Source organism: Numida meleagris, chromosome 12 (assembly GCF_002078875.1).
Source record: "Numida meleagris isolate 19003 breed g44 Domestic line chromosome 12, NumMel1.0, whole genome shotgun sequence".
Classification (NCBI taxonomy): domain Eukaryota; kingdom Metazoa; phylum Chordata; class Aves; order Galliformes; family Numididae; genus Numida; species Numida meleagris.
The window spans coordinates 11,117,276-11,139,490 of record NC_034420.1 but is presented as its reverse complement, the minus strand read 5'-3'; the positions used below and the strand labels follow the sequence as shown (position 1 = coordinate 11,139,490).

Genomic DNA, 22,215 nt, shown 5'->3' with positions numbered 1-22,215 from the left:
GAAGAATATCGCTGTGTTAAATGGGTTGTTAGCTTAGGGAAGGCTTTCAATCCAAGGTAAGACAAGTAAACAACATTCTGTGGGGGACTTCGCACATCATCAGACACCAGAAAGGTCAAGTTTGTAAAGTCAGATGTAATGCAGTAAATTTTTCTTGACAACTTCTCTGAAGATTTATAAATATTTACAACTTTCAAAATTCCTACCAAGGAGCATGGTTTTTCAAGAATGGTCATTAAATATGTTCACAGTCTACCTAAGAGGAATGGAAGATTAGTTGTAGGAGATCCTCTCAGCTAAAGTTCAGTCCCCTGAGCAACTGATTCCTGTTGGAGTTTGGTAAAACTAGTTTGTGAAAGTGCTGAGCGAGGACTGGAACTTCTTCCTGATTTAGGATCACCCTGTATTGATGTTTAGTTTCAAAGTTCTGTGTTGGAAAGAAGAAGGAACAAGCAGTGGTTCAGCAGCATACCGAACCCAAGTCTTAGCAGACAACTCATTTCACTGAATGACTTGTGCTGCTCTAGAGTCCTTAGGGAGCTGAGGGAGAAGAATGGAGTTCAGTTGCTCTGGCCTTATCTCTTACATTTCTCATGGTAAAGGAGCATGCAAACAGTGGTTTGGAAGTTGTTTTCACTGCAAAACAGATCTTTAATCCAGAAGCAATAAATAGTTAAAGAGCAAGCAGCAAAGAATAAAATATTACAGGAACTCATGTTAAAACAAAACTTGAGATTTGTATTGGGAATTTTCCATGGCTTTTCAGAAACAGAATCTCAAATACATCAAATACTTGCAGTGTGATATTTTTAACGATTACAAAACTAAATATGAGCAATTACCAACAGTAGGACTTCTGTCAGGAATGACTGCACTGAGCTTAATGTACTCAGCCTTGTAATTGTTTTTTTTTTTTAATCTTCCTGTGCCGATGACAGTTTTTTGTTGGTTTCTTTTTCTGCACATATTTTATTTCATCCACAAATCATATGTTTAGGACAGTTTTGTTCTGCAACGGCTCTGACTTCCTAGCAAACCAGTCCACAGCAAATTATTTTAATATTGACTGCCAACAGTTGAGATAAAGAGAAGTGTTCTTTGTGCTGTTTTGTTAAGGTCTAGTAAAACTGAATCACAGAACATTGCTCTGTTTGGAAATGGAATCAGAAAGATCCATCTACTCTAAGATTACTCATGTAAAGAAAGCTCTTCCTGCCTTCTGAACGTTTTGGTGGTTTCCAGTTGCATTTTGGGTGCCTGGAACTTTTCTTTTAAAGGATATTTTCAACAGTGGTTCCCAAAGCTCTGTCACATGTAGAAGATAGGAAAGCAAATTTGAATGCAGAGTTAAATATAAAATTAATTACCTGTGCAACATAACCAAGATCTGTTATAACTGCCAGTGACAAATGACGCTGGTGTCTATTAGTTCTTAGTCTGTTTGGGCTGCACATGATTATGAGGGCTACTTTTGCCAATAGAGTGGGGTTTTTTTCTTTTTTTTTCTTTTTACTCTGAAACACTTTTTTTTTCACTCAAGATATTCAAGATATTCCCTATTTCATTCTGACACTTTTAATATGAAACTTGCCAGATTTTATGATGGGCTTGATAAATGGTTACCTGTGGAATGTTAACAGACATTGTGCCTTGTTTGTGTTGTGTTGAAAGTGCCTTTCAGCCTCTTGTGCCTGTCCCTCCAGCAGCTGATGCTGTTTGTAGAGGGTTACAGAAAATACGGAGTAAAACCAAGGCTTTTGTCGGGAATTAAATGCAATCCTGTGGTCTGCACTTTCTTTGGAGATGTTGTGGGGGTTCCGTCACGCAAATCAGGTTGATCGCTATTTACTATGGAGCATTTGCTTTGTGGCACAGATTAATGGGCGTTTCAGCATGATACAGCACTTAAAGTTAGCTGACTAATGATCTGCATAATCTTATGTATACACTTTTAGCAGAGATGCGGCTATGCAGCTTTAGCTTGATTTATGAAATATATAATATAATGCTGCCTTTATTCTCAGTCTCTTGAAAAAGAGAAAAAGGGAAAAAAATAAAAATGATGAGGAATCAAATTCATGGTGATTAAAGGAAATTCAATAACTCCTCGTGGAATCTGAAGTAAGAAGAAAAATTGTTGGATATGCCTTGTGGGCTGTGTTTCAGAATTTAGGAAAGGTCTGGCTTATTGTCTTTCATGCTACATGTCAGGCCTTTGACGTTACTTCTTTATGTCTCCTGGCAAATACTTCACATTCAAGAAGGCTTGTATGTCTAGGGAAAAAAAAATGGAAAAAGACAATTGTGGTGACATGGGTTGAACTAATAGAAACCAAGGTTTAGAGAAGATGTGGAAGTGTATTTATTCTTCTAATGTGTTAGTGATTGTTGCCTAGCCAATGGCCAGTTGGATCGATATTTCTGCTTTTCAGAGGGTTTCCAAGGTGACATCCCTGGGTTTGTGCCCACCACGTGTGCAGCAGGCACTGTGTGGATTCCAACGCGTGTCACTTGTGACCAGGACAGCGCAAGAACCCAGCATGCCTGCTGCTGCTCCCCTTAGAAATCCTGGAGACTCCAAGAAATCCATGGCTGCAGACTGATAACTTGAGGAGAACAAACTTCTTCCTACTGCTCTGGGTGGAGATGCAGCTGATCTGCGCTAAACCAAGCCTGTCCTTGCCTGGAAGATTTTGAGCCTTGCCCCTCTGGTTGCCCTGTAGGTTGCTTTTGAAACATGTGGTTTTGCACAGTAACCTGCAGGATGAGTATTCTTTGCTGCCTGTCCTTACCTTTCAAGCAGACAGGAAAACAAGCTTCCTTGGAGCATGGGTGCTGAAGTTAACCATGTTCCTCAAACTGCTCCCTGTGTGCCTTGTTCGTGGGTGGAGGAATTTGCATCTGCACAGAGAAATAGAAATGAATGTGTTTGATCCGTGAGGGGAGATGTTTTCACAAGACTAGTTTTTATCACCAGAATCTGTTATATTTAGGTACGCTGACATGATGCGCTTTGCAGAATCTTTAAGAGGTGGTTTGTCCAGCTGGGCTTTTTTCAGTTACTTTGTCTCATTTTTTTTGCAAAACAGACATTTTCTTATCAAAGAAAAATGAGACTCGTGGTCTCGTTTTGAGTCATGAAACACAAGTATTGATTTCATATTGATATGTATCTGACTTGAGTGATCTCTGCATATGCTGCCTTTATTCTTTAATTGTTAACAGACCAAGCTTTTTAAAGCATGGGGAGGTGGGATGTTTTGCCTGGGTATATCCAGTGGTGGCATTTGCTCTCAGGAGGCAGGAGGAAGTTCCCCTGATATTCTGGGTAATATTTAGGTGGCACCTGTTAGTAACTGATTATCATTGGCATAGAACTGGGAGACTCTCAGCCGTTAGCACCTGGATATAAAAGTCTCCAAGAAACACACAGTGCAATTTTTTGAAGTTGTAGTTCTGTCCCCACAATGTGTATTTCCATGTGAATTACAATCAAGATGTCGGAACTGGCCGGTACTTTGCTGCTTTCCATTGACAGCTTTCGGCTTTTTGGGAAATATTTTAGCTTCACACATACCGTAGCTGTCAGCGTGATTCAGAGCCTTTGGAAAGAGAGCTTCCACTTTTATTTGTTATTTGCTTAGCAAAGCTTTGACTTTATGGCTGTGTATTTCAGAATCTCTTATGCCAGGGAATCATTTATATTTCAGAGATACGGGAAGGCACCTTGGAGCTTGCTACATGTCTTGATTGTTTTTTAACCTTAGCCCAGTGTGATACTCTCTCTAAAGAATATTCTCACGTAACCCTGCAGGGAAGAATAAAGGAAACACAGTTGCCTGGCATTAATACTGTAAATCAGAAGTACATAATGACAAGTCTGAGAAATACACTAAAAATAATAATAAGACAGGATTGTTTTTGAACAGTAAATGCTATTAAGCTTTGCTTTGAATTCTGACATCCATCTAAAATCTATACCCGCTACCCACAGTTACATGTTGGGGTTGTTTGCTTGTTTTGTGCTTCAGAGGAACTGACTTGGCTTTGCGTACTAATTCTCCCTGGAAGAATTCCTTGGTCAGACTATGGCAAAATCTTTCTGAGAATCCCTTGAGGAATATTGTGAAACATATGCCCGAGGTGCATTCCTTTCCCTGGAAGAAAAGCAAGAACTTGGGAGGGAAGGTGGTCCTTCTTTATGTAACTGCAAATAGGAGGGCAGTGTCCTTTCAAGCAGAGAAGACGTCAAGCAGTCTGGGCTTCCTCTCAAGAATGGCTTCTGTGACACACGTGGTTGTAAAGTGATTGTGGATTTCTGGAGGAAGCCTTAGCAGTGGGGCATTTGAAGGATTTTGGAAGCCTGTGTACGTTTGATCCTGTGGTTTCCTTGAAAGGATATATCATGTGGGGTCTGTATCACCTCTGCAGGTAGAAAAGTATTTTGGAGATGAAATATTGCCCTTCCCATCCTGATCAGGTTGCTCATCTGAGCCTGTGCAGTGTTGGTGGGAGTGGGGTGCCAGGGTCCTACTGTGGAGGCTGGGGGAGTGGGGCAGGAGCAGCCCCCTTGTGATGGAGGCATCAGAGCTGCCATGTGTAGGATTTTGGACTGCATGCACTGTTACACCTTACACCCTTTGTGCTGTGGGAAGAGAGATAAATGCCTGATTTGTGACAGAATGAGTGGTACGCAATTCACATTTCATTCACAGCCTCGGAGGAGAAAATGTTTGCTTTTAAATCTTTTTAAAATTTCAGAATCAAAGACATATGTGGAATTACCTCTTAAAACTTAAGGGCAAGTCATACATGGAATAAAAAGGGTCCTGCAATCGCTGCAGTGATGACTAGACGTTTGATTCAAAAGACTGTGGCTTTCTTCTCCTAACGCTGCTGTGCAATGTGAAAGCAGCCCAAAGCAACATATTCACTGCAGCTCTAATAAAGGCATCACATGGTCCTGCTGTATTGCAATGGCCCCAGGGAAACGTGATGCACAAACAGATTCAGAACTTGGTATGGGCAGTGGCTGATGGTTGCCTCTGGTGTTCTGGCAGCCAAAAAGGTAGAGAATTGGAGATAAGATCTGCTTCAGAATCCTGCAGTAACTATGTTGGGTTTAGATGAAGCCATGGGGGCAGACCGAAGTGAGGGGGTTTGGTCTGCTGGGTATGGTTTGTATCTAGACGGGAAGTTACACATATAAATAAATCATTTTGCTTCTTTCCTCTTTGGCATGAGTGTTGAAGAGCTGTGAGACCGTGGCCGTTTTGAGACAGAACAGGCAAAAACAGGATTAATGAGATGTTGGAAATGTTAACAACATAGTATAGTCCTTGTAAATCAATGTTAAGTAAAGTGATATGCTTCAGATTGCCCTGGAAGGAAAACTGTCCCAGGAAGCCTGAAATGCTGGCTAATTTGAACATGAGTCTAATCAGCTTGCTCTTTCAAATTACTGTGTATGGAGTGACTGCCTAAAAACACTTCTTCAGTATGCATCCGTCCAATTTGACAACTGGCTTCTGGGCCTGGTGGATTGAAACCTGGAAGCAGGGTTGGCTCCTTGGGACCTGCAGGTTCAGTGTGCGGCTTCAGGCTGCAGGAGGGATGCTGGGGGTGCAGAGCCTGCACAGCCTGGACAAGTTCTGCCTTCTGGAAGCTACAGTGCTTAATTTCCACATGAATGTAAGGAGACGGTGGACATGAACTGTGGATTGTACAAATTCCTCTAGAAAATTGGGTAGAAAATGGCAAGCGTTCAGGAGCTTCCACCCATGCAGCAGGATAAGGGCTGACAGCAGCTTATGGCATGGAGGCTATAATTGCCATCCAGAGCTGATGGTTCATAGACATCTCTCTTGCCGTTGCCTTTTCCTCAGATCCTGGACGTCCTGTTGACAACTGAAGCCCAGCAGCTCTAAAACCAAACTCTTTATCTATCCTTCAAAATCCTGCCAGCCTCCTCCTCCTCCCATTAATGTTGACAGCTCCGCTGCCACCCCCTGTCCCACAGGCTTTATAGCAGTGTTGTCACTTCTCACTCCTCCATCTGCAAGGCTTTGTAAAATCCTTTTGCTTTTCTCTGTGCAGCATCTCTGGAATGTGTCTTCTCAGCATCGCCTTCATGATTTTTCTCACGTTTTGTGTTGTCCCTCCATAAGTGAACTCAGAAGGATCTGTACAGTGTCCATTGCCATTCTTATTCCATGCTCTTGCCCGTGCAAATATACACCATGATCTGGGGGAGAAAGAACCAGAAAGGGCATGGAAAACAGAATTTGACCGAGAAGACCACAATATTCCTGTTGCTATGGCTATGGGAACACAAGGCTTCATATGACTTCAAACGTGAGATTTCTTGGGTTCTTCATGCTCGTCTTCTGTTCAGTGATGGGTGCTGCTAAATATTTTAGCATAGTGTAGGAGACGGGCAAATTAAAGCAACTCATGTTTCGCTGAACTGCACAAACGTATATTACTGCCTGTGTGAAGTTACCTCATCGGGTCTGCATAAATAAATTAATTAATCTTCAATATACTTCTTATAAAAGCAGCCAACCAACATCCACCCCGGGATTTAGGAGTATTTGTGCCCTCAGTTATATGCAGAAAGCATATTTAAATATCTATAGTATATTCAAATTCCGCCCTATTCCTTCAGCATTATGCCACCACATTTATGTCAAGGATTTCCCAGAGAGAAATGTGCAGTTGTGCTCAGAGTAATGTATGCAGAGGAAATGCAGTGCTTCTGGCATGCGCTTATTTGCAACTCTTGGTCAACCGTAATTTGCACAATGGCAACCATATTACCCTCCTGCATGGGTTTTCATTAGATACCAGGTGTCGTTTATTTAGAAGTATCTAATTACATTTTTTTCTTCAGTTAAAAGAGAAACAAAGAAATTAGATCATTGTGTAGCATAGGGTTGCCAGGGTAACAGTAGCAAAATATAGCAAATCAACAGTGAGATCTGCAAGAATGAATACGGACTATGCCCAGAGGCTATGGAAGGCACCAAAACATATTTCAGGCTTTATCAGGAATGAGGCAAGCATTTGCACGGCCCTGAAAGAGTTTCTGCCTACTCAACGAACTGCCATAAAGTGGCATAATTAAAAGTTACATTCTGTTTGAGCCTTTTCTAACTCTCGGTAATCAAACAACATAATCGGGATGAATTATTGCATTTGTATTCTGCCATCCACTGAGAAAGATGTATTGCTTGGCTTATGGCCGTAGCCTGATTTATTAGGTCTGGTTTCAGAGATTGGCACAAGGAATGAGTCACATTTCCGAGGGACCTGTTGCATATGCACAGTGCTACCTGTAAGATGACTCCTCTTTTTTTTTTTGTATGCTTAGATTGTTTAAGAACAACTCCCAGACTGGTTTTTAAATCTGATTCAAACATTCAGGAGAGATGAAGGTTAAGGCAAGGGAAAGTGGATCGGGATGCAGAGAGGCGCTAAGAACGGAACCACAGGGCTAAGGACAAGGCAGGTGCTGGGCTGCCAAGCGTCTGGTAACAGGACATGGAAGCGGGAACAGCATTTCTATTCAGGGTATCAAAATCAATCCCTGAAGCACAGAGAGGCCAGCTGATAGCAAATAATGGAGCTAGAAAATGATTTCTGCGCAGGAACACGTTATTTAACTGTGTTGCAGGCTACATTCCTGGCCAGTTTCAATGTACAGCTGGGATGCAATGGCCATAAATTATTTACCTTGTTTTGGTTGTAAGTTTTCTTCAAAATAGAACATCAGGAATAGAAATCCGTAGGCAATGTTTTGCTGTAAAAATTAGGCCTATAAGAAAAATCAAGGTTTTCCAAGTATAGCAGACTTTTAGGGTGTCTGCTAAGGCATCAGTCCTACTCCACCCTTCTGAAAGACACACTGTGACGTGTGCTGCCATTTGTCAGTACTCAGAAATGACCAGGGAGATGCAGACAGTATTCTGTTTCCGTGTGCTTTTCAGAATACGCATGTCATTCAAATTCAAATTGAAATGAGCCGTTCAAAACAATTGGAAAATGCACTGCAACTGTTGGAAATGTATGGGAGTAACAGTTTGCAGCAGGAATACAAACTCTTGGCAACTGGGTGCCCGGCTGTGACTGGTGTTTTGTACTTGCCAGTCGCTTGAGCAAAGGTCACTATTCCACGAAGGTCTGCCAGGGCCTCGCAGAGGGTTTATTGGGTCTGAATTTCCTATTCAGACTGCTTGCTATTCAAAGCTGTCTGGAGGGCTAAATTCGTACGTCAAAACTTCAAGCAGTATGTCAGATCTGTAGAGTTGGGGCCTTTTGGAGAAAGCAGGGAGTTTCTGAGGAGGATCCTCCTTCGCACCCAGGTGCCACCATGAGGTGCAGAGCAAACTTCATGCGCTCACCCCAGGGGCCATGATTTATTTGCCCGCAGGTATTCAGGAACTGGGAAATTGCCTGACTCTTCCCTGTTTGTGTAGTGCCCATGTGCATCTCTTGCCAGCACTTCAGACACGGGGACTTGGCAAGCACAGCCCACTTCTTCCAATGGAGGCCTCAAAGGCAAAAGTTTGTGGAAACTAACAGATGCCTCTGAACTTTCATTTAAACTCATAACTGACACCTGGGTTTTGATAGATGGGCGGTGGAAGATCAAGACAAACGCTGGTAGCAGTACTGGAGATGTGCTTCAATTAGCATTTGCTCTGAGTGCATTTTGAAGGGAGCATCAGACTAACAATTTAATGTCTGCTAGTCAGCTCATATTGGAGAGCTCTGCTAGTGGAGCTGAAATGCCTGACTTAAAATTCATGAGATGGGGATTGGTGATAGCATGAAGGCAAAGGGAGGTACCAAAAGATGAGCGATAGCTTTGGGGAGAGGAAATGCCAGCTAAGTGCCCCGGACCAGGGAGAGAATAGAAATGAAAAGACCTTGAGTCAGAGTTCACAGACGTGGAGACAGGTCAGTCATCCCATTTCCTGGGGCGTGAGTTGGAAAAAACACCTGTACTGGAGACTGCTGGGTTTTGCAAATAGCTACAGATGCGTGGGGACATGGTGGAAGGAGTAAGACATTTCTGACAGTGACTGTTGCAGTTGTCAGTGGATTGTAGTACTGAATAATGCAGATAAGCTTCTTATATCACCCTTGGATGGCAGCTTAGTTGCACCCTTGCTTACACTGGGTCTGGCTTAACAGATTCTATAATATAATACTTTTACAAGGGCTCAGAGTGTGGTATTATAGCATGCTCTGGTAGCCCCTTCTTCTGTGAGTAATGAAGTGGCAATGAAGTTGGAAGGATTGTCTTTGAGGAGGGAATTGCGCCACAAAGCCTGCTCCGCTCTTCTACTGAATTTCATTGCGTTTGCCCTCGGCAGTGCCGAGCTGTCTCACAAGCTGCTAAGTCTGGTCCTAAGGCAAGCCAAGTTCTTCCTCTTGGTGCCAATCTGTGTGTATCACTGATAACATAAATCTCCTTGTGCCACAGCGATCCGTGCCCAGGTATGTGTGAGGGAGTGAGCCAAGAGATTTATACCGTTTCCTCTCCTCCTTTTTCCCCTTGAGAAACATGCACTACCTGATCTCCACAGAAAATTGAAAGGAAGAGGCTGTCCTGGACAGAGGAACTGTGCTAAATTCTGTGCCCTTAGAAAATGAAGGGCTGCTCAACGTGCTGCTGGTTCCTGCTGCACACAGTGCAACACAGCTGCTGTCCCCTGGGCTGCTGTCCCTCACCACGCTGTGGCACGAGGCTGGGCGGGAGACTGGGGTCGTGTGAAAGAATCATGGGGATTCAGTCCCTGGAGCTTTTCAAGAAAAGTGTGGCTGTGGCACTGGGGACCATGGTGAGTGGGCATGGTGAGCACAGGTTGATGGTTGGACTGCATGACCTGAGTGGTCTTCTCCAGCCTTACTGATTCTGTGATTCCGCTTCATACTGAACAAGAGCACCTAGGCTGCATGCCATGGAATCCCTTTTTCAGCGAGTTTTTGTATCTCTAAGAGGATCCAAAGCGAGAACGAGATTAACTGCAATAATTTTGCAAAGGACAAACACTTTTCATTTCAATTCTCGCTCAGCGTTCCTTGACAGTTATCAGTGCATTTTCTAACAGGGTGTCTGTCATAAACTGATAGATCAGCACATGGAAACCTTCACACCCTGAGAGAAGTGTTGGTGGTCACAGGGTCACCTCTTTGAGGCTATCAGCATAACTCAGAGCCACTGCCATCAACAGATTAATTGCCCTTTTATTGATTCTAAATTGACTTCCTTAATTAAGGAGGGTGCCACTTGGTTGCATGATTGGTTTTGCTAATTTCAAGTTATTAAAACAAAAGCTGGGAAGTGAAATCCTTTGCCACGTATAGACCCCTCTTTGGGAGATGCCCTGATGCGTTTAGCAGACTTCATTGCCCACAGTTTAAATTTCCCTGTGCAGTTCAGGTTAATTAGCATGATCATTCTGGTAAAAAATGAAGTGAGGGCTGGGAACTCGCAGCTCTTGGGGCTACAGAGGCAAAGAGGGGCTCTGCACAGAGCCGACGTAACTGGCAATGTGGAGAAAAATGTTCCCTTCTCACACAACTTGCCATTATGTTAAGTGCTCTGGAGACAGTGCTTTTGTACTTCTGCAGACGTTAAATCCTTTGTGTTTCATGGGCTGTGACAGTCTTGTTTTCAAATGTTTTAAGCATTGATTGTACTTGGGGTGACGTAGCCAGCATGGAGATAATGCTGGTGCTGGCAAGAAGGAGGTGAAGCATTAGATGTCAGTCCTTCCCCTGGGCTGTGCTTTGCTGTGGGTGCTCAGATCACAGAGGTCACAGGGATTTGGGAAGGGGGAGTTAAATCCACAGCTAAATATCTTTAAAGCCCACTTCTCCCAGCTCGCGTGCCACTTCCTGCATTACATTTGAGGTGCTGGCAGTTTGGGGTGATTCTCATACGGGGATTTTGCTCTCCTTTCCCACTTGGCCAAGTTTACAAGGAAAGAGGTGATGCTGAAAGTGCGCTCCTATTCCTCAATGTGGCTGCCAGGGGTTTTGTTCCTTTGAAAGATTTTGACCAAAATGGAGAGAGGGAAATGGAAATATTCTCAAAACTGCTCTTATTCTCTGACTTTCCTCATGCTGGAACAGTAATGTCATCAAAAATGCTGTTTTAGGGGCACAGAATTTCTTGGGGCAAGAATGAGGATCAAGGGCAGCACTCAGAGGAGTGTTCTTCAAGGGAAACAAGAACTGGACTGAAAACCAACAAAACCTTTGTCATGATACGTCCCTTCCTGGGATTTCTGGGTGCAGACTGCCTGATTCACATGAATAAGACTTTCTTTTGCTCCTCTTCTTTCACTCTGCTGCATTTGGCATCCACTTGCCTCCTGCGTGGAATCTTGCATGTGCTGTAATGGCTCAGTATAAATAATTGGTGTTGGAAAAAATGCAGCATGGGATAAAGTTGACTGGGGTCACCTTCAGATGTGTTGTACTCTCCTTAGAGATTGTAACTGAGTAAAGTAACTTGTGGTTCTGCACTCAGCCTAAGGCACTGCTGGCACCAGATACAGGACAAGGTAGGACAAAGTTGGATGTTCTGGTTAACTGGAAAGTTTTAGGAGAGTCTTCCCCGCAGGTGATGTGGAGTTGGGTGCTTTACTTGCTCTCCCCTTCTGCAGGATTTAATATCAGAACTGTGATTTGCTCTCTGGGGACAGATCTGGTGCAATCCTTGCTGCTTACCCCTAGTCAGGAGCAAGTCATGCTCCTCCCACCACTGACCCTGCTTTTCAAACAAAACTGCAAATGTATTATTCATTTATGAAAGAAATATTGGAGATAACAAAATAATTGTAGTCCAAAGACTTTAAATCATATTTCCCTACATTTTGAATATATATATATATGGCACAGTAAGTGTATGTTCAATTTAAAATTAATTTGCATAGTTATAATGAGGCTGTTTTGGTAAAAGGTCATTTGCTGCTCTAATGGTTTAAATTCTAGTAGGTTATGGAAACCGTGAGTTGGGTCTGCAATGAGAGCAGATCACTGTAGTTCTATCAACCTTCAAACAGGATCCAGCTCAGCAGATACTGCTGTTCTTTCCTGTATTTTATTATGACGTTCAACCTTTCCCACTCAAAAGCAGTACATAAAATGACAAAGAAGTCAATGCTCTGGCGTCAGCACCTTAACTGTACTTGTTCAGGGTATCTTCTTTCCTCCTTCCAAATTTCATTTTATCAGCAGAATTCTGAAATGGAAGATCTTCTAACTGAAAGTGCTGATGAGAAATGCTCGGGGTGCTGCAGGAACCTGCCCTACAGCTGTCCCACATCCTCATCTGAACCAGGCGAGCTCCCTCAGCGCAGCATCTGTGTGCCATGGTTCTGCTCCCTGTCCTGGTGGACGCTGTGAGGCGCCAGGACTGCAAGCATCATACATGGTATACTGGAGTATGAACGTGATGAAGAAATCAAATAGCCCAGGTTCCACTTGCTGCTTTTCAAGGCTTCTCTGTCCCCCTTCCAGAATTCAGACATACGTTTGCCAAAAATCCATGTTGAAATGTTTTGTTCTCTGATGATGTCTTGAAGTTAGCACAGTGCAATCCATGTGTGCTCCAGAAAGTTCAGCACTGCAGTGATGACACTGCTCTTCCCAGTGCAGCGTATTCCTAAGGAAACCCAACAAGCCTGGTCTGTATTAGGGCTGGGCTTCTGCAGAGTAAACCACAGAGAACTGCAACAAGAAACCTCGAGAGGGAAAAAAAAATCTCAGCTAGGCTGTATAGCTGGCTGTGAAAAGGACACTCTTCTCCATATTCATAGTTTTTGACAAATGTGACTGTACCATACATATGTGAAGATCATTACCTGGTTGAAGCTGTAAGGAAAGAGAAAGCATGCACCTATCAGGTGTAGCACAATGAGCATGTGTCTTTTTCCTTCCCTGGTGGCTGAGCCATAAAAGACTTCTATAGCTGTCAGCCAAAGCTGATGCCTTTAGGTTACACAAGAGAAGTTCATGCTTTTAGACTTCTGTTGCATAAATTATTGAGCTGCTTCAATAAATCTATGTGAATTCAGTAAGACACTTAAGTATGGCTTTGTCATTAGACACGTTAATGAGCCTTAAGTGTTCATCTCATAAAGCAGATGTGGATGTATGGATCAAGGTTAAAGGACCTTCTCCCTCTTCCCCTGTTAGGATGGCTGAAAGTGTCTCGCAGGTAAATACCTCTTTCTCAGACCCATGACACAGACATGCAGGATTGGCTGGGCAGAGCTCTGCCCACTCCCGGCTGACATTTGGCCCTATAGAGCACCTTCCAACTTGCTCTGCTCAAGGAAGGGTTACCCCTGGAGGTCTTGGGATGTGAAATGAGTAAGAACCATTGCACCAATGGCTCAAGTCCAAAACCTTTTTTTCTGTGGCTGTCACTGATAATGGATGCTGAAGTGTGAGCAGTAAACAGGATAGATGAAGCGATCCTTCCCAAGCCACGTGCTCCTACTTTCTGACACTTTGCAGTTCAGAAGGACTTTCTGAGCCTGCAGTTGTATTTAGGCCACTGTGGACCTGCCCTCTAAAAATGTGTGTAACTTCTTTTGAAAACGCTGTACAGTTTTCAATAGTTCATGAGCTTAGAAAATACCCAGTAGGGTGGTGGTTTTGCTAATTGTTGCTGATTATATGATTTGAACTAACTCAGTTTCCCTTTATAGTCGGCCAGAGATTTGGTGTGGAAAGGAGGTAAGAAAAATGCAACATTTTGCCATCTGCTCAAATTCAGGTCCATTGTTTTCACTAAGTGGCTGTCCATTGTGTTAATTGTCTCTTGCTGCGTGCACAATACGTAACGGTATTGGCATACATTTTTTTGCTAATAGAAAATGTCATAGCTTAAGTACCATGTTCTAACTGCATTGGCCAATTTCCATCCCAAGCATTAATTTATCCTAATACTGTTTGGAAATCTCAATGAATTGCTGACATGAGATTTGCCAGCTGCTGGAGGTACTGCAGTTCACCTCATGCGATGTACGAGCGTTTCTCTGTTGTTCGGGTAAGAGTAATACGAGGGCTGAATTGAAGCAACATGCTTAAGCATCTAAAAATAGCAGACAGATTATTTTTATAATTAGAGCCGGGTTGGGAAGAAGCATTGCCAATTTGCATTGGGAAAGAGAGCGGAACAGGGTTTTTTGAACTCCCTTCCAAAGCCGCAGTGGTTTTAGTGTAAGGTAATGCTGGTTTTGGTGTAAGCCATGCAAGCTCCGGGAGAACTGGTATGTTCGACTCTGAAATCAAATTTGGCAGAGCTGCATGAGAGGATAGGATGATTTACATTCAAACAACAGCAATTAAACTGGGGGTACAAATTACTCTATAATGAGACTGAGCCAAGGCCGTGTGTCAGCACATTAGACTTCTAGTTCACGTGTACTCATAAATCTTCTGTATAAAGGTTATAAAACACTTTTCACCAATATTTGTCTGCCTGAAAAATCTATGAAGCGTTAGCAACAGCTTGAAGCTATGAAGAGGAACCACTCAGCTTAATTTACATGTAAAACATATACAGTACAAGCTGCAAAAAAAAAGATCTCTTGATGTTTTCCCATGATATAAATATTTGATGTTGTTTAGATTTCTTTCCTGTTCTTTTATGGAGGGTTTTCCACTCAATTAGAGTTGGATGGATATGCATTGTCTGCCCGGTTTTATAACACAATAATGGAGACTGATCAAAATGAACAGACTTAAAAATTAAATTTATTATCGGGAATGAGGTTTATAGATATTTTCACTTTGGGGAATACGTTGCCTTAGTGGTTTCTTTAAAATAAAAAAAAAATACAGATGTGGACTATTAGAAGCTGTAAGGAGGTGAGTGCAGTTCCTGGCAATGTTTTTATTTCATCAATCTGAAAAGAGTTTGTTCAGCTAATTCTTGCTTTCACTGATAGGAAGCAGACGTGAAAGCCTCAGTATGCTGATGGGGCAAATTCACCTGTTGGTTATGTATCCTGTAGCAGAACAGACCGCATAAAATGCTCTCCAGAGAAATTTTTCTAAATGGAAAAGCAGTCTTGGTTTTGTCTCTGTTTCAGATACTGAGAACTGGCTTTTCTGGGCCCAGTGGTCTGGCTGTCTTTAAACTTCTGTAGAACGTGATTGATGTAATGGTTCAGGGCCCAATCCTGAGCTGAACGTGATCACAGCGTGGTTTACTGTGAAATTTGGTTGGAAGGGAACCAAAGAACTGGGGCAGCAGGGTGAAATCCTCCTCACCTGCCTTAGGAGGGAATTTTTATGGACTACAGAATTATTCGTGTAACATAAGTGAGCATATTTGGCCAAATTCCAGTACCGCGTACCACCATTCATACAACGTATTTCTAATTTGTGTCTTTTAGTGGAGAATGGCATAGTTATTGCCTCATGGAATCCGTGCTTTCCCTGGACACAATCATAGCTCAGTGCATTCTTGTGTATATCGTACTTATGCAGTGCGCAGAGGAGGTAAATTCCTGGATGTGCGGTAATGTCAAAATCAGCTGTGCAACCATGCAATTCAAGTTCACAGGTTCTGTTTATTCTTGTAATATTCCAACAGACTCAGGAAAAAAATCCCATTACAAGGAAATGCACATAAAAAGTGTTGGAAATTACCGGTACCATATAAATCTAAATAACGGTGATTCCAGTAACAAACAGGTAACTAAATTTCTGACAGCAGTATTTTCGCTACAGCAGAGTAACATTTTAACAGCATTCCTAATGGGCAGATGCAACAAAACAGGAAGTGAATCCGATGATGATAATAATTATCCTACTGCAGTATGCGGAAAAAGACTTCTTCAGAACAACAAATAACCTGCTAGAAAATTTCTAAGAGCTCTCCACGCCTGCCTACATAATAATACAGTAGTGCTTTGTGTGTACATAGCCTTTTTAAAAGCACTTTCATGTTAATTATCTAATTAGGCCTTACAGTTCTCTTTGAAAGTAACTAAGTATTATTAGATCTATCTGAAAAATAAAGGCTCGATGTCATTTCATGTAATGTTATGCATCTTGCCAGAGGGTTAGGTGGGAGCACAGGCACCTGAAGTTCCCCATTTGGTAGCAGAGAGGACCTGGGATGTCCAGGGGATGCTGTGACCCAGCTGAGGGATCAGTGGCACAAAATTACAAAATTTGGCAGGGAGAAGCATCTCTGACCTTCCTCCTCCTGCCAGGCGAGCAGTATCCAACCTAGTTTGTTTGCTGCTCTGTTCGCAGTACTTTGAATTTACTTGTATAAACATTTGTGAAGTATTGTATGTGGGGTTGCTGATGGTGTTTCCAAACAAGTTTTAAACAAACAAAATAACAGCTCAAGAACAAAGGCATTTAATGTAAGAAAGGAATTATGCTTTGTGGTTGCTAGATTGTATTGATGTCTCTATAACGGAGTGGTCTCTGATGTTTCTTGGCCCACAGGTGCAATACTGAAGGAGCATCACACTGCAGGTGTTGTTAGTCTTTGTCCTTGTTGCTCGTTTCAGTGATTTGCCATGGATGCAGGAAGGTCTTACAGGCAAAGTTCTGCTTGTGAGCCACGGGCTGTGGGCTACTGCTTTCTGTAGGGAACCTGCTTTTGCCAGCAGGTTGGACTCAGTGATCATTAGAGCTCCCTCCCAACACCTGCGATTCTGTGATTCCTCTGATTTTGCTGCCCAGGTTCAATAAATAATTCATTAAGTGGTTGTGACTGAAAGAGTGGATTTTCTTCTGTATTTGCAATGGTTCAAACATCAGTTTTGTCTTTTTTTAAGTCCTAACGTGTAGCTAGTGAGTGACTTCGCTTGTCCAGTGGAAGCCATAGTGCTGGACAGCTAAGGCTTCGATGCTTACAAAAAATACGTAACCAAATTAATCTGGTTGTGATGGACGCAATCATGGCAGTGCCTCCAAAGTCATGTGCCATTGTCAGCGGTGATGAAAACTGCGTGTAAAAACTGCATTGCAGGGAAACGGGCCGCTTAAGTGGCACCACTTGAACCTGCCAAGAATCTTCTTTTCTCTTCCCTCATTGAGCTGCTTCCCGTAAAGAAATAGAGAATATTGCAGTGCTCTTATTTCTTTCGGGGAAAAAAAAGTGAGTCTTAGAGGAGGGGCCTGTCGTGGTGTTATCAGTATTTGCTCTTCCCTGAAGACTTCAAGGGAAGCGTGCACAAAGCTGAAAAGATAGCAGAGCTTTTCTGTTTCCTTTCAACTGCTTGCTGCAGGGAAAACCACATGGACTTTCTTCTTATGTTGCCTCTTGTAATGATGTGCTGTACTATTGAGCTTCCAGGTCTAACTGACATGGATCAATTATTTGAGTTTGATGGGCCACCTGCTCGGGAAACTTCTGTAGTTTTTGTAAAAGACCTGGCAGTGCTCTCCTGGCAGGAGGTACTTTTATATTCCCTCCTGTGGAAGAGCTTACCAGGTTGAATTATAAAATGAAACATTGCCATGCTGTCAATGGGATGTTATTTGGGTTTTCAAATACCACAGCGTGACTTTCTCAGTGTGTGTGTGGTACTGAGTAAATAATTAGGCTTAAATTATGTGATAAAACTTGAGACCAAAATCACACTTTGCACATAAAGGCTCCTTTGTGTTAGAAACCATGATTTATGTGTCAGTACAGGATAATGCATATGGATTTTTTGCAGGGTATCACCTAGAGCGGGTGGTAGTGTCAGCTGCAAGAGACATTTGTAGTTTGGCAACAACTCAGCCAGCTTTTGTCAACATGCTTCACTTGGGGAATATCTTTGCTCCTCCGCAGCAAACTGCTCCGCTGTTCACAAGCAATGGGGGAGCGCCCTGTGCAGACACCTGGCCACGGGCATTGCTCTCTTAAGGGCATCTACTCACCAGTTATTGGATGCAGAAAAGAAATGTGCTTTTTTGCCCTTCCAGCCTTCAGCCGTGTAAGGGACTGCGTTCTGATTCCTCTGAGTAACCTTGTGTCTGGAACGCTCCCTTTGCAGGCACCTTCCTGCACGAGGCATTGTGGCAGGTTGGAAGAAGTGCTGGATACTTCAGGTTGCCTCGTTAAATACAATATTTGAACTCATGAATGTGCAACATAGGGAGGTTAGACTTCTTAAAAACACAGAAGTGGAAATATGTATGCTGTTCTGTTTTGTTTTTCAGCTTGTTGAGCTTCACTTCAAAGTGAAGAGGTGTACATAATGTGTCTATTGCTGCCGGTTACTTGCTATTTTCCTGTGACCAGATTGCTTTTTGGCTGTGCAGTGTTAAATCAGTGCAGACCCGAAACCGAGTTAGTATTCCTGACATTTCATCAAAGCACTGATTTGGCAGCTCTTGACATTTGGATAGTGACTAAACTTGTTTTCCTGTTGATACCAAGTCGTCTGCAGTCATAGCAAAACACGGCTCCCAGACCTGACAGATCTTCCTTTGCGCAGAGAATGAAATCCTAACATTACAAGGTCATTTGAAAGCTGTCACTGAGAAAAAGATTTCGCTCTTAACCCTTATCTGGGTCAGTACTTCTTTACGTTTCTATGGTCTTTACTTGAGGATATCAGAGTACTTCATAAATATTAGATAATATTAGATAATCTTTCTGCTGAGGTTGATGAAATGGTGTTTTCCTCATTGCGTGCTTTAGACTCAGAGAAGTAACTTACCCAACGATAGAGCTCCTGATAAAATTTATGGTGCTCCCAGATTGGCCTTCTGTACTGTGATCTTTATTAAAAGGACATATTAACTGGTTCTGCTGATTCCAAGTTGAAATAGGATGTAATTATACTTTATAAACAAGCTTGGGAACTGACAAGAGGGAGAGAAAATTATTATATAAGTTAGGGGATGGTATGTAATTTCACCAGGGTAAAGTGTTAGTGTTCAGCTGCTCTGCTCCCCTTGCCATTCTAACACTAGGGACTGAAGGCAGGTGTGATCAAGGTCCAGCTTAGTGTGGCAGTTAAGGTGAGTTATAATCTCTTTGCATAGCCAAGTGGCCCCTTGTTGCAGCGTGCAGCCCTAACCCGGATGCCAGCTCAGAGCCTGGAGGATGGTATTTTGTGGTTGTGCTGCAGAACTCCTTGTGTCAGAGGCGGAATAAGATACCCAAGAGGCTGTCTTTATTAGCCACGTGATACTAGTCTCACATAAAATCCTGTACATGATAGTAGTATTATATATTCCCTGCTCTTCTGGCTTCACCTTAATCAGCCTCCTTATTGATGCTTGATTGGCAATTTTGTGATGTCAGATGGAATTCAGCTCAGCACTGGATTGTGGACCTGGAGTGAATGGTTGTTCTCAGTAGGAACATATTCTTTTCGCTAATATATCACTTTTGCATCAGTGATTCTCTACATGACTTCCTTGCTTTTGATTTCCTATTTGCAATATCAGCTTTTCCAGACAAAATCAATGATGAGATGTATAATTAATTTTTACGTGTTTTAATTAAGTTTTCAGCTGCTCCAGTACTTTTCATTATCTTAGTGTGTTCTCCTCCTGCAACCAAATATTACAATGAAAAGTGTGTTGATTAAATAAAATATTGTTTAAAAAGTCCCCTGCAAGTTGTTAAACTAATTAAAGTTCAAGAATGCAAAGTGAAGATACCAGATATTGCACAAAGAAATGTCAGGTAGAGCAAGGTATTTAGCAGCTCTCAGGAGCCTACAACAGCTTGGGGCAGATTCTGTTGTTCCTACAATGTCTTTTGTGCCATCTCATCATCTTTCTGATATCTGTCTTGGTGAGCTCTGTGGTCTCCAAAGCACTTCTGCAGGTCATTGTGAATTGAGAGCATGCCAGAGGGACAGAGTGTACCTAGAGAAGAAGATGGAACCAAAGCTGATTGATTGGTGTTGGAGCTTGATGATCTTTAAGGTTCCTTTCAACCTAAGCAATTCTATAATTCTGTGAATCCTTCTGGGATCTTTCCTTAGGGAAATTCTGTTTCTGGGCTGTGGATGCCAATGCTGGGTAGCGGGACAGGGCAGTCTCCAGCAGTCAGCACTCATGGTTGCCCGGTGCACGGCAGCAAATGCCATTCCCATAGGGCACCAAGCTGCAGCTTGCCCTTGCAGATCGCAAGGTGGAGTGACACATTGAAGTCTTTCTTCAAGAACTGAGGTTGTAGGCTGAAGTGAGAAAAGAAAAAGACCAGGTTCTGTCAAAACTTCAATATTTTTGCCAGCAATCACTATTTTGTTGCTCTGGAAGACTTGAATCAGGAGAATCTTTGCAGTGCGTAGGCTGGACATCACCATGGCTTGCCCTGTTTGTTGGGGAGCCATGCGCCAATAATTGATGAGTGAATATTTAAGCTGGTGGTTGTGAAAACTCAGAAAGGACTGATGCTCGGATCAGCAAAGCCCAGGTAAAGAAAATATGAATAATCATCCCTTCTTTGGCCTGCATTACTCCAGTGAATATTACCAAAAAAAAAGGTTCTGTATGGCTGTTTCCTGGGGTGTTGCTGTCAGATCTCATGCAGGAGGGAAAGAGGAATGTGAGGACAACACTGAGGCCAATGCCACGAGGTGCCATTTGCAGCAACATTACAGCTCTAGCTTTGACTTCAGCTCTCATTTTCAAAACTTTTAAATGGACATAAAGTGCCATGCAGAATAAGCAGGATCCTCCATTCAAAACAAGAGGTATAGTCTGCATGGTGATTTAAATAACTGTCCTTTCAGAAATGGCTGTGCAACATAACTTGGGTGATTTACCTTGCAATGGCTTAAAGCCAAGAGCATAATGAAATTGTGGGAAGAAAAAATTACTCAAGTACTCTTTCCCTTTTGCTATCTACTGATTTATTGGAAATGTTTTTCCTCCAGATAATTTTCTGGTTAACCCATCTGCTGCCAGCAGTCTTGGAAGGGAAAGCCAGGTGAAATAGAGACACAGTGAATGCTAAGAGAGAGAGAAGACTCAACAAAAAACCAAACTTTTGTGATGGTAAGCCTCTGCTCTTCTGATATGGGCTGTTTAAGCCATAGGCTTGTACTATAATAATAATGCAGATATTTCTCCTTCTGGGACTGCCTATGAATACAGTGTATCTACTTTTTGGAGTCAGGAACAAGAGTTTGGATCTCCAGGTCTGAATTTCATGCGTGGCTACATCTTGCTAAAGCCATGCAGCCACTTATAGTAGCAGAGATGAGAAGAAAAAACACAGGAAACCAGTGCCATGTTCATGTGGCCTTATGGTGCCTTATGGCTATAACCTCACCGATGGCAAAAGTCAGGAGAAGGAGGGGAATGCAGTCCTGGCAGGGCAGCTTTGCTGTAGCCCACTTGCTGCCAGCTACAATAAAGAAGCCTTGCTACCTGCAGTTCTTTTTGCAAGAGACAGAAAATAAATTGCTGCTGTTGAACATTTTATTTGCACTTGAAGAATATTCATCCAGGGAGCAAAGGGAGCACCAGAGGAGAGTGATTAGGGCTCATTTTTTCTTAACAAGTCAGTAGGAAATAATGCCAGAATCAGGCACAGTGGAAGAGTTTTGACAACATGGAAATTCCTCTTTGTGCATTGCCAACTAACTCCAGCTCAGTGGGATTCCTCTCACCTTGAATCAACAGCAACTCCCAGCACTGTTGCAATTTCTTAATCAGTGGCTATTCAGAATGGCTTTTTTGTATGAACCTTTCCATTGCAGAGATGGACTGAACGTGGTGGCTAAGGAGCTCTCGTTTCTGTCCTTCTGGGAGATCAGAAAGAGATGAATACTGCAGAATTTCTGGGTAGTGCTTTTGTTAGTTGGTATGTGCAAATATTCTGGGAAGCCTCTTTACAGCAATTAAAAATAATAATAAGTTGATGTGAAGAGATGTCATTGATCTGAATATGTTTATGCAGAGCATTAGATAATTTCTATCTGTTAGTGTTGATGAAGGATTTTCCTAGAAAGGTATTAAGGATTAGAAATCTAAGGCATTTTGATGAGCTTTGAGTGAGTTTACTTGCTGGAAGAAGTGAGGTGGTGTCTGAAATAACATGTACGTAGATAGTGGTGTTTTTAAAATCGAAGCACTCTCTGGTCTCTCAAAATGGTTCAGTCCACCTCATTCTCTGCTGGTTTCAAACACTGCTGCGTCTGTCTCCCAGTTTCTGTGTGTACCTGTGCCCACAAGAGCAGATGGAGACCATGTCTGTGG

The 22,215-nt window shown here is 42.6% G+C and overlaps 1 protein-coding gene across 11 annotated transcripts in view; it reads left to right on the top strand.

The window, feature by feature from the left end:
* Positions 1-22,215, top strand: part of SGCD (sarcoglycan delta) — a 410,388-nt gene that overhangs the window by 234,640 nt on the left and 153,533 nt on the right. For 8 of the 11 annotated variants that reach the window (XM_021410212.1, XM_021410211.1, XM_021410210.1 and 5 more), the window contains one exon: positions 20,889-21,009. The exons of the other annotated variants lie outside the window; for them this stretch is intronic. In XM_021410212.1, coding sequence (XP_021265887.1) covers positions 20,962-21,009 — 48 coding nt within the window. In that variant the 5' untranslated portion in view covers positions 20,889-20,961. The remainder of the gene's footprint in view (positions 1-20,888; positions 21,010-22,215) is intronic. 11 annotated transcript variants of the gene reach the window in all.